The 13501-nt window shown below is 42.9% G+C and overlaps 1 protein-coding gene across 11 annotated transcripts in view; it reads right to left on the reverse strand.

The window, feature by feature from the left end:
* The window catches only part of DGKD (diacylglycerol kinase delta), a 122494-nt gene that overhangs the window by 59269 nt on the left and 49724 nt on the right, over positions 1-13501 (reverse strand). The window contains exon 1 of one of the 11 annotated variants that reach the window (XM_084846761.1): positions 12822-12908. The exons of 8 other annotated variants lie outside the window; for them this stretch is intronic. Coding sequence is in view for 2 of the 3 variants with exons in the window: in XM_084846764.1 (XP_084702890.1) it covers positions 3364-3393 (30 nt within the window). In the remaining variant the exon portion in view is untranslated. Of the gene's footprint in view, positions 1-2990; positions 3100-3363; positions 3504-12821; positions 12909-13501 lie in introns of those variants that run through there. 2 more of the 11 variants (XM_084846764.1, XM_084846760.1) reach the window with 2 other exon arrangements.

Consider the following 13501-nt stretch of genomic DNA (forward strand, 5'->3'; position numbering starts at 1 on the left):
AGGAATTGTTTTTTCTAGAGCTGTTAATGGGAGGCTATATAAGATAAATCATTTGGAGTAGGGCAATAAATGCAAAGAAAGGAGAAGGAAAATACCCACCACAGAAATACACAAAAATTCCCCTACCAAAGGTTACTAATGCACACTGTGTGCCTACTGCATAAATGGGACAGCCATAGAATTGAAGATACTGAAAACGAGGGATGATGAAAATAAGAGGAAATGGAAATATATTAAACCAGAACCTGGGGGAAGAGCCAAGTGGTTTCTAACAGGTCTGTCCACCAAACAATGCCATCCACATGTCATATATCACGAAACTTGCACAGAGCACAACATAACTGTGCTACAACCAGAGAGCAGGAACAAACTGGGTATACAGAACAGTTTGTTCCTGCTTTGTGGTTGTAGCACAGTTACATAGCTTAAGAAAGTGAGCCATATGACAGGTGACAAGCCAAATCACACACATGCATATTGCCAAAGAATTAAGCATATATAATAAATTCTAGAAAATGTTTTCTTGTTTTACAGACAGAGAACACCATGACAGAGATTAGTCTCAAAGGCAGTCTGTGAATCCATGACAGGACACAAATAAAGACTCCCATTATCACTATTATGTTCTTTACGTTATGTTCTTAGTCCCCCTTTACAACAGACATCACACAGACACAAAAATATATAGACCCAAGGATTCTGCACAATAAATACACAAAAAGAATTGAATTAAGCAATCCTATTATAATAACCCATATACAAACAATCACATTTTAATACAACCTGTCAAGTCAGGGCCTTACGATGATGCTAAATATGTCACTGTCAATCATATCAAGATTTTTTGCTTATTTTAATAGTAAGTAATTTATTTTTTATTGGGACCTGAGCACATGGGGAGTGGAGGTTTAACTGTCCCCCATGTTGCAATTAGCAATAGGAAAAAAGATTCCACTGATATCACTGGGATCTTTTAAAATCATTAATTGCAGCACAAGGAGGGGATATTTTGTAGAGATTGCAGCTAAAAGGGAGGGTAAAACCTCCTCTGCCCGTGCACTGTGGTTCTGATAAATATCCCCCTGGCTTACTATTCAATAAACCAGAGGTGGGGAACCTGTGCCCCTCCAGACGTTGCTGGACTCCAACTCCCATTAGCTCCAGTCGGCATGTCCAATGGGCAGGGATGATGGGAGTTGTAGTCTAACAAAATCTGGAGGACCACAGGTCACCTCTGAGATAAACAAAAACTCTGACATGTCAGGCAGCAATGCATTTAGGGTCACATTTAATTAAGCATTCAGTAGGAACATTGCAGGTATACCCAATCTTAGAAGCAACAGATTTCAAGTCAAACAAACAGTTCATTCAGTCTTAACGATCAGTTTTGTCCTATAAAAAATTGCGAAACATTTTGATTCATGTCCTCAACAGCAGCTTTAACAGAATATATAAACTTCAATGTATCATTTTCAATGCATATTCATGAATCATCCATCTCTTATCTTCTCCAAACTACAACACTAATGAGAGCTCCAGGAAGAATATCTGCATCCTGCTAGGCATCCTCCTCATCAGAGCTGGTGAGTGGATTTGTAGATACCTCTATTAAGTGTAAAGAGGAACTTTCCCCATTATGCCAGAAGCCCTTCAACTGGATTCCTGCATTGAGCAGGGGGTTGGACTTGATGGTCTTATAGGCCCCTTCCAACCCTACTATTCTATGATTCTATGATTCTTCAGCGATGGAAAATGTAGCTCCTCAAATAAGCCTCTGAAATACTAGGGCATCCCAAGCTAAAGTATTGGAAATCCTCTGGATAAAATGGGATCTAAACCAAACTTAAGTTTAATCAGAGAATGTTCTTACCAAGATAAAGGTAAAGAAAAGATATAGATGACTCTTAATGAATTAATATTTAAGATGATGAATTGTAGCGTGTATATTTTCTAACAGCTGTGATCAGCTGTTCTTATTGGATTAAGCAGATTTTAAAATTTGAATAAATGTGGACTGTTGGTTTGACTTGAAAACCATTGCTTTCAAGGCTCGTTATACTTGGATTTTTTATACTGACCTGATGCTTGACATTTTCTTAGATTTTTTCCCGCATATCAATTATTATAGTGAACACAGTTGATTAGACTGAACTTGTTTAAATTATTAGATCAACCCTTGTGGGATTAGAATAACTGAATAGTAGGGTTGGAAGGGGCCTTCAAGACCATCGAGTCCAACCCCCCCTATCGAGTCCAATCCCCTTTATTATAACATTTATAATTATAACATATAGAAATCCTCTCTCATTCACACATACACACACACACGGAAGAAACTCACTGCTGCTCACTCTGTTAGGTCTGTTGCACTCTTGCTTTGCCATTGCACAGTTGCCAAACCATCAAAGCTCCCCTCATCGGCACTATGCCCCACAAAGAGCTCATCCTCCACCTGCTGGCCTCCCTGCTGTCACCTGCTGCCCCAACCAGCCCATCGCTCCAATTACAGACAAGGCTGCTGGGGAAAAGCCACCCACAAGCCAGCCCAGCTGCTGCTACCACCACCGCCATCACTACTGTCAAAAGCCCCACCAGTTGGGCTCAATAGGCCCAGAATGCTACCTGTCCTCCTCCTCCCCATTCACCCATTTCAAACTATGTGTATGTGGGCTAGCACTTCACATGCACACATACAAAAGCATCTGGGCCTCCCCAAGCCTTTGCAAGGGTCAGAACTCCCATGAGATCAGGACTGAGGGAGACCCACTAGGCATGATCTGAGAGCTGCATTTAAATCAGGAAGGGCCAGTAGCCCATTGCAACCCAGCATCAGTCAGCCAGTAGATTACCTTCCCCTGCATTAGGCGATGTCCCCCTGCCTTTCTCTAGATGGTGCACCATCCAATATGACTGACACTGAACACTGTCACCCTGCCTCAGAGAAGAATCAATCTCAATAAATGTATTTACTAATAATCTGATTTTCTCACCTCTCCTTTGGCCGACCGTTGTCTCATAGTACTGAGACGTCCAACAGTGCTCTTGATGGAACCATTCTTATATTAAAATAAATTTAAGAGTTAGGTAAGCTGGGAACAACTGGCAAAAACAAGGAATAGCTAATTTTACTTGGGCACAGACTGGATATTCTTCATCAAAGAGCAGTTACAAGCATACATACTAAAATGTTAATCCATTAAAACAGCTTTCTTCATTCCAAAACATTAAGTGAAGCCCCATGTTTCAATTTCTCTGTATTTGTTACTATTGAAGCAATGTTCTTTTCCTTCCCACATTTTCTAGGAGAAACAGAAGTTTAAGATGAAATTCCCTCACTATGTTTCTATCAAAAGGAATTCTTACCCATTGCTGTCTCCAGGTCTTTCCCAACATTTCCCAGCTGCCCTGAAAGCTCTCAAGAATGAAGTGATGGCTTTGGCCAAAGACACAGTAAAATGTCCTTTTATCAGAATAGATGTTGCAGCGACCACAAGAGACAGAAAAACAACGTTAAGAATACACTGGCTGAGTTTTAGATTAGCTTGAAATATGCAGACACATACCACAAGATAGAGGTGGTCTAAATGTATCTGCTAAATATAGCTATCCTGATGCAGCATACTTTTGAAAGCAGCCAACACTGGAGTGTGATAGGGACTGATAACTATAGCTGTTTCCTCTTTACTCACATCCTGCCTGAACATAGCCCTATGTAAAATTTGTCAACCTTGAGCTCCCTAAGAGACAATCAAGTATTTCAAAATAGAGAGATATAGGGAAACTCTTTATTTTAATAAAATAAAAAGCAATCCTGCACATAAATCCCAATAAATCCCACTGATATTAGTGGTGATATTATTTGGGGCTTAGGAGCCCAAAATCTAACATACATTATAAAGCCCTTTAATTACTGCTTGGGAATCTTCTGCTGCTTCTGTTAGTGCATTGCCATGATTTGCAACTTTTCTCAAATGTCAACACATACCCTCCAGTTAGTATAGGAGAAGACACCCACTACTTCCCTACTGCGGATACTGATCCATAGTGCTTGCGACTAGACTCTGATGCAAACTCATAATACAGCCTGTGGGTAACCTTGCCTTTCTGCATTATCTGCATGTAAGAAAGCAAGGAGTCCTCTTTCTTTATATATATTTCCTTTAGAGAGGCAGTGTGCGTGTGTATGCGTGTGAATATCCTTGGGAAGGCCAGCTTCTACAACTGTTCCCTTTTTCCTTGCTGAACTTTACAGTGTAGCTATCCCCTCCTCTTCCTCCGCCCTGCCTAATCCAGCAAGCTCCTTGGTCAGGTACAGACCACTCTTGCCAGAGGTCTGAACTGATCACTTGTAGATGGCCTTTGAAATTATGTGGAGAGCCGCAGGTTGTCCACCCCTGCTTTAGAGCAATGGGGGTGATTTCCTTTAAGAGCTACCATAGCACCAGCCCTGATTCAGCATTGGTAGGTAGCCGGATAACTGTACAAACATAATGGGGAAGAAACAGAGGGTTAACAGTTAACTCTGCTTTCCTATTTACTAATTGTAGCAGCTTCTCTAGTTCCATACAACTTAACAGTGTGATAAAACTGACTATACAAATTCACAAGTAGACTGAGATAGTAGTTAATTTTACAAAAAACACACAAAAGAAAAGCAGATTTTAAAATGTAAGAAAATGAACTTGAAATGGCAGAGCACAGCCTTGCTAATTCAGGTAAGCAAGTATAGGCACTATACTTTTAAAAAAGGAATAGGGGGAAGAGAATACTGGCCAGGAGCCAGACCAGTGCAAACAGCTGCTCCACTTGTAGGCAGGATCTTTTAAGCTGCCCCCTTTGAGCAGCAGCCCCCAGGCCTCTTGAAAAGCTCCCTCCAAAATTGGGGGGGGGGCGCCTCCAGAAAGGCACTCCATAGAGAATGAGTGGCTGCTTTAGATAGGCATCTTCCCCCTACCATTGTGGGTAGTTGGAAACACTTTCACTCACACACTGGGGTGTGTGTGTGTGTGTGTGTGTGTGTGTGAGAGAGAGAGAGAGAGAGAGGATATTGGACTCATTACTCAACACCAGTGATGTCACAAGTGCCATCTAACAGATGTCCACAATAGCATTACATGACTCTATTGCAGCAACGTTGACCACATTGCTGTATACTAGTTTCATTCTCCCCTGCTCTGCCCCCACCTGCCCAAATACTGCTTGAAGTGTTGAATAACTTGCAAAACTGGTTTGACCTGAAAACATGGTGGGACAGAGAAAAATAAATAAAAATTTGAACAGCAAGTAATGAGGCTCTAAAATATTACCTTCAAGTCTCTGAAAAATTATTGTCTGTACACCCCCAGAGAGAACATGAATGAGCTAAGAAACAGCCCTGCATATATCTACAAAGCTAGATTTCTTCAGACATTTCAGGAGCAAGTGAAATAACTTTCTAGTTGCTTCCCCTGGTAATATGGATAGGTCAGTCATGTCCACAGATAAAGTTTATATTCCATCTTGCTGTCTCTGTCTCTTTATCTTTTCTGAGGTTGCTGTGGAAAAGCTGACATAAGACTGCTTTCTCTGGGAAAAAAGTAATCCCTCAGCCCAGGGTCAAATTCCTTTATCCATCTGGAAGTTCATTTCTGAACAAGCCAGAGTTTCAACAAAACTAGAAAGTTACAACACAAAGGAACTTTATTATCCGAATCCCTGAAAACTAAAATGTGATTTCCAAGCCCCCAAACCATATTTTGCATTGCTTAACTCACATTTTTGTAATGACCCAAGGGAGGAAGTCCTGGGTAAATCCTCTAGGGGGCTTTCCAAGAAGCTCAAGCAGCCAGAGAGGCTGCAAGGAAAGAATGGAGGGAAATGGTAAAAGAAAGAGCACACACTCTCCTCAGCCACCTCCTTACAATAAGGTAAGCACTGAAGCCCTGCGCCTTGAGAAATCTGTCTGAAATTCTCACCCCTTTCCAAAATTTTTGAATGCAATTTCTCCCCCCCTCCCCCAACAAATGGTTAAAAAAAATAGATCGAAAAATCTGGCACAGTGCTAATTAGCACTGCAAATCTGAAGAAAATTAAAACAGATTTTGGATGTAACTAACCAACCCGCCAGACACAAATAAAGACAACAGTCGGGTGTTAAATTCCCTACCAGTAAAACAACTTTCCTCTCTAAGGGAAGAAAATCCCTGTATAAACAATCACAACCTCTTCCTCATTTCCATTATCCTGCTCAGTGATAAGTAACCAAGTGTTTTACCTCTTTTTAACTTGACTTCTTGTCAAGTTAAAATGTGTTTTGCCCATTTTGGCTAAATTGGCTAAATCTGACTCCCTGAAATGTTCAGCCCATTTTGCATTCCCAGTTAGATGTACAGTAGCAGTAAACTGTAAAAACAAAACAAAAAAACCCCTTACGTAGCAGCGAAAGGATAACAGAATACTCTTTTGGAGAATACTAAATTAACAGACAAGCAATTCAACAGGAAAAAGATTTTAAAATATCATACACTCCTTATATACCAGGCTTGTTCTGCACTCATTTGGTCTACTGTATAATAGCCTTGTCACAGCTATCTATGGCAAGCGCTAGCCAGGTTTCCTCAAAAATAAAGTAATTTGTGGTAAGCACACAGTATGCAGAAGGGGAGGACAGACAGTAGATCTGGCAAGGATTTCTGATTTGCAATTGTTTCACAACAGCAGCACTCTTCTCACAAAAAATATGCTGCTGAAATGAAGAAAGCTTGAGGTGACTAAAAGTAGTTTTTTATGTGGAAGAAATACAGTCAGGTACCGAAATATTGGAACAAGGATAACTGTTTTGGCGGTTGGCCTCTGTACACCACCACATTGAAGTTGAAAGGAAACACACCCAGATGGGAGCGAAGTCAAGACTTTCAGCTGTAATTCAAGGAGTCTGACAAAAGAGGGGCACTAACCATTCAGGAAGGACAGCCAGTGGCATAAACACACACACACACACCCCGTCGTTGGTGGCTCATAAGTAATGGAACAAACCAATATCATTTCAAACTTCAGGATCGCCTTTAATACCTGGATGAAAATCCTTTGCAGTCAATGACTGCCTGAATTCTGGAACCCATGCACATGACCAAATGCTGTGTTTCCTCCCTCGAGATGCTCTGCCAGGCCTTCACTACAGCTGCCTTCAGCTGCTGCTTGTTTGTGGGTCTTTCTGCCTTCAGTCTTGTCTTCAGTAAGTGAAAAGCATGCTCTATTGGGTGACTGACTTGGCCATTGAAGAACATCCCACTTCTTTGCCTTTAGAAACTCTTGGGTAGCTTTTGCTGTATGTTTTGGGTCATTATCCATCTGCAGTATGAAGCGGCATCCTATCAGTTTGGCAGCATTCAGCTGAATCTGAGCAGAAAGTATAGCCCTATACACTTCAGAATTGATCCTGCTGCTTTCATTAGCAGTCAGGTCATCAATAAACACCAGTGACCCGGTTCCATTGGCAGCCATACATGCCCATGCCATAACACTGCCTCCACCATGTTTGACAGATGATGTGGTATGCTTTGGATCATTAGCTGTTCCTTTCCTCCTCCATACTTTTCTCTTCCCATCATTCTGGTACAAGTTAATCTTGGTTTCATCAGTCCAAAGAGTCTTATTCCAGAACTGGGCAGGATTTTTTAGGTGTTTGCTGGCAAAGGCTACTCTGGCCTTTCGGTTCTTGAGCGTTACCAGTGGTTTGCACCTTGTTGTGAAGCCTCTGTATTTACATTCATAAAGCTGTCTCTTGACTGTAGATGTTGACAGTGACATGCCTACCTCCGCAAGAGCGTTCTTGACCTGGCTAGATGTTGTGAAAGGGTTCCTCTGCGGTCATCTACTTTAGTTGTCTTCTGTGGTCTGCCAGGCCTTTTGCTGTTGCTGAGCTTGCCAGTTAATTCCTGCTTTTTCAGGATGTTCCAAACTGTTGTATTGGCCACTCCAAATGTTTTTGCTATCTCTCTGATGGGTTTATTTTGTTTCCTCAGCCTACTTATGGCCTCCTTCATTCGCATGGACACCTCTTTGGACCTCATGTTAGGAGTTCCAGTGTATGGCTACCAAATGCAAATGTAACACTCAGAACCACCTCCAGGCCTTTTATCTCCTTGATTGGTCATGGGGGACCCAGGAAACAGGTCACACCTGGCCATGCAGCTGCTTGTCAGCCATTTGTTCCATTACTTATGAGCCACCAATGACGGGTGTGTATGTATGCCACTACATACACACCCGTCATTGGTGGCTCATAAGTAATGGAACAAATGGCTGACAAGCAGCTGCATGGCCAGGTGTGACCTGTTTCCTGGGTCCCCCATGACCAATCAATGTATGTATGCCACTCCCCTTCATGGATCACTGCCTTATTGTGGCGAAGGGGCTTGCGTAACTCAGTGAAGCCATAAGCTATGCCGTGCATGGCCACCCAAGACGGACAGGTCATGGCAGAGAGTTCTGACAAAATGTGGTCCACTGGAGAAGGAAATGGCAACCCACTCCAGTATTCTTGCCAAGAAAACCCCATGGAACGTATCACAAGGCTAAAAGATATGACGCCGGAAGATGAGCCCCTCAGGTCGGAAGGTGTCCAATATGCTACTGGGGAAGAGCAGAGGGTATTTCCAAGTAGCGCCAGAAAGAGTGAAGCGGCTGGGCCAAAGCCGAAAGGACACTCAGCTGTGGATGTGTCTGGTGGTGAAAAGAAAGTCCGATGCTGTAAAGAACAATATTGTTTAGGAACCTGGAACGTCAGATCAATGAATCAAGGTAAGCTGGAGGTGGTCAAACATGAGATGGCAAGATTGAACATCGACATCTTGGGAATCAGCGAACTCAAATGGACAGACATGGGCGAATTTAATTCAGGTGACCATCATATCTACTATTGTGGGCAAGAATCCCTTAGAAGAAATGGAGTAGCACTCATAGTCAACAAAAGGGTGGGAAAAGCAGTACTGGGGTACAATCTTAAAAATGATAGAATGATCTCAGTACGAATCCAAGGCAAACCATTCAACATCACAGTAATTCAAGTCTATGCCCCAACCACTGAGGCCGAAGAAGCTGAGGTTGATCGGTTCTATGAAGACCTACAACACCTTCTAGAACTAACACCAAAAAAAGATGTCCTCTTCATCATAGGGGATTGGAATGCTAAAGTAGGAAGTCAAGAAATCACCGGGATAACAGGCAGGCATGGCCTTGGTGTACAAAATGAAGCAGGACAAAAGCTAATAGAGTTTTGCCAAGAGAACATGCTGATCATAGCAAACACTCTTTTCCAAAAGCACAAGAGGCGACTCTACACATGGACGTCACCAGATGGTCAATATAGAAATCAGATTGATTATGTCCTTTGCAGCCAAAGATGGAGAAGCTCCATACAGTCAGTAAAAACAAGACCTGGAGCTGACTGTGGCTCAGATCATGAGCTGCTTCTTGCAAAATTTCGGCTTAAATTGAAGAACGTCGGGAAAACCACTAAACCGTTCAGGTATGACCTAAATCATATCCCTGATGAATATACAGTGGAGGTGAGGAATAGATTTCAGGGATTAGACCTGATAGACAGAGTGCCTGAGGAACTATGGACGGAGGTCCGTAACATTGTTCAGGAGGCAGCAACGAAATCCATCCCAAAGAAAAAGAAATGCAAGAAAGCCAAGTGGCTGTCTGATGAGGCTTTACAAGTAGCTGAGGAAAGAAGGGAAGCGAAAAGCAAGGGAGAAAGGGGAAGATATACCCAACTGAATGCAGAGTTCCAGAGAATAGCAAGGAGAGACAAGAAGGCCTTCTTAAATAAACAATGCAAAGAAATCGAGGAAAACAACAGAATGGGAAAGACTAGAGATCTCTTCAAGAAAATTGGAGATCTCAAGGGAACGTTTTGTGCAAAGACGGGCATGATAAAGGACAAAGAAGGCAGGGACCTAACAGAAGCAGATGAGATTAAGAAGAGGTGGCAAGAATACACAGAAGAACTATACAGGAAAGATCTGAATGTCCCTGATAGCCATGATAGTGCGGTCACTGAACTTGAGCCGGACATCCTAGAGAGTGAAGTCAAGTGGGCCTTAGGAAGCATTAGTAACAACAAAGCTAGTGGAGATGACAGTATTCCAGCCGAGCTATTTAAAATCCTAAAAGATGATGCTGTTAAAGTGCTGCATTCAATATGCCAACAAATCTGGAACACTCAACAGTGGCCACAAGACTGGAAAAGGTCAGTTTACATTCCAATTCCAAAGAAGGGCAACGCCAAAGAGTGTTCAAACTACCGCACAATTGCGCTCATTTCACATGCCAGCAAGGTGATGCTCAAAATCCTACAAGCTAGGCTTCAGCAGTATGCGAACCGAGAACTACCGGAAGTACAAGCTGGGTTTCGAAGAGGCAGAGGAACTAGAGATCAAATCGCCAACATTCGCTGCATCATGGAGAAAGCAAGAGAATTCCAGAAAAACGTCTATTTCTGCTTCATTGACTACGCTAAAGCCTTTGATTGTGTGGATCACAACAAACTGTGGCAAATTCTTAAAGTGATGGGAGTACCAGACCACCTGACCTGTCTCCTGAGAAACCTGTATGAAGGTCAAGAAGCAACAGTAAGAACCAGACATGGAACAACCGATTGGTTCAAAATTGGGAAAGGAGTACGACAAGGCTGCATATTGTCACCCTGCTTATTTAACTTATATGCAGAGTACATCATGAGAAATGCCGGGTTGGATGAATCAGAGGTCGGAATTAAGATTGCTGGGAGAATTATCAACAACCTCCGATATGCAGACGATACCACCCTAATGGCAGAAAGCGAAGAGGATCTAAAGAGCCTCTTGTTGAGGGTGAAAGAGGAGAGTGCAAAAGCTGGTTTGAAACTCAACATTCAAAAAACTAAGATCATGGCATCTGGCCCCATCACTTCCTGGCATATAGAAGGGGAAGAAATGGAAGCAGTGACAGATTTTACTTTCTTGGGCTCCAAGATCACTGCAGACGGTGACTGTAGCCATGAAATTAAAAGACGCTTGGTTCTTGGGAGGAAAGCTATGGCCAACCTAGACAGCATAGTAAGAAGCAGAGACATCACCTTGCCGACAAAGGTCCGTCTAATCAAAGCTATGGTTTTCCCAGTAGTAATGTATGGCTGTGAGAGCTGGACTATAAGGAAGGCTGAGCGCCGAAGAATTGATGCTTTTGAACTGTGGTGCTGGAGAAGACTCTTACGAGTGCCCTGGACTGCAAGGAGGTCAAATCAGTCCATCCTAAAGGAAATCAACCCTGAGTGCTCATTGGAAGGACAGATAATGAAGCTGAAGCTCCAATATTTTGGCCACCTAATGCGAAGAGAAAACTCCCTGGAAAAGACCCTGATGCTGGGAAAGACTGAAGGCAAAAGGAGAAGGGGACGGCAGAGGATGAGATGGCTAGATAGCATCACGGATGCAATGAATATGAACTTGAGCACGCTCCGGGAGAAAGCGCAGGACAGGAAGGCCTGGCGTGCTATGGTCCATGGGGTCACGAAGAGTCGGACACGACTGAACGACTGAACAACAAATGTATGCCACTGGCTGTCCTTCCTGAATGGTTAGTGCCCCACTTTTGTCAAACCCCTTGAATTACAGCTGAAAGTCCTGACTTCACTCCCATCTGGGTGTGTTTCCTTTCAAGATCACTGTGGTGGTGTACAGAGGCCAACTGCCAAAACAGCTATCCTTGTTCCAATATTTCTGGCCCTGACTGTACATAAGGACCATTCAGTTCTGGTATTTGAAACCAACCTCTAGGATCAAAATTTTTTAATTCTAAGTGTATGTATTTTGCACCACGTTCTGGATAAAAAAAAGAGTAGATCCCACAAGTCTGCCCACCCCTGCTGTACAGCATACAAATGGGCTGTACAACTTCACTAAACTATTTTCACTGGCAAGCATGAAACCAGACCTGTTTATCAAAGGTCTGCCTCTAAGTTAACGCCTTCAAAAGAAATGGTGGACTACTGAGGCTTACTATGCAAATAATAAAACAGTATTTAGAACTACCTCAATTTTACCAGGAACTAAGCCGCTTGGACTGAAAGCAGTGTAACAACATTAAAGCAAAGTATATCTAGCCCTATTGCTTTCATGCAGAAAACAATCTGTGAATATCTTGTTGCTGAAGTTACTAATACAAACATCTGCATCAGGGATGGCCAACTGGCAGCTCATGGAGCAAATCCAGGCACCGAGGTAATTTTATGTAGCTCCTGATGGCCCTACCCTGTTTCAATTAAGATATGCTAAATCAACTTTTCAAATAGTAAGAAACGTATTTCACACTTCACGGATACATTTATCTATTATATGCTTGTTACATTCAAACTGGGAAAGATAGATGTATACATGTGCATGTACGTAATGCTATACCTGATTACATGGGTTCCATAACTGAAGAAGACTTACCATTAAATTCCGTCACTTTTATTATGGAGTCCAGCCATTTTTGAGGGGAATGGGACACAGTTATATTAAACTGGCCCCTGGACTACTGTCTAGAGCCATGGTCTCCAAACATTTTTGATCACGCACCCCTATCAGTGACATTTTTTGAGTACGGACCCCCAATATATGTCTATTTATTTATAAATTATATGCATGTACTACTGTACTAATGTATTATGCACATTATAAAACATACACAAAAATAAAAATTAAATAGGATGAGATAAAGATGAAATGGTACAAATTTATTAATGGTACAAAACATCTTTCTGCTCTCACTTAAAAAAACTAGTATTAATATAATCTGTAAATCCACTTAACTGTGCACACGTCGTTGACCACCAAGCGAGGGCACCACTGTCAACTTGCAAGGAGGGGAAAGGCGTGCTTGTCCAGGCTCCTGCTTGCCCCAGAGCCAGGAATCCTGGTCACCAGCCCCGCACCCTGCACAAGGTCCCCACTCCTTGGCTGACTGGTGGCTTGGTCTGTGCTGTTATCCCTCCCTGCTCTCCTTTGGCAGGATGGAAGCTGAGAGGAAAACGCCCACTTCTTTTTTGGTTGAAAGGAGAGTGGGAAGGGTTTATCTCGTTTCCACTCTCCTTCGGCAGGATGGCAGCTGAGAAGAAAGTGCCCACTTCCTTCTTGGCTTCATTTTGCAAAAGGAGAGTGGTAAGGGTTAATCTCCTTCCCACTTTGCTGAGTGGGAAGGGTTAATCTCCTTCCTGCTTTCCTTCAGCCACTGCTGCCACCCTCCTTGCACACAACGGCATACAGTACATAGGAGCAGCGGGAGGCAGCTCACGCAGCCCAGTGGATCGTCTTGAGCACCCCTGGAGTGCATGCACCCCACTTTGGATACTACTGGTCTAGAGCAGGGTGGGTAACATGTGCCCCACCAGATTTTTGGCCTACACCTCCCATTGGCCCTAACCAGCATAGCCAATGGTGAGTAATGATGGGAGCTGTAGGCCCAAACATCTGGAGAACCACAAGTTGCCCAA

This window comes from Heloderma suspectum, chromosome 3 (assembly GCF_057233095.1).
Source record: "Heloderma suspectum isolate Gila_16-S chromosome 3, 16-S_ref, whole genome shotgun sequence".
In the NCBI taxonomy this organism is placed as follows: domain Eukaryota; kingdom Metazoa; phylum Chordata; class Lepidosauria; order Squamata; family Helodermatidae; genus Heloderma; species Heloderma suspectum.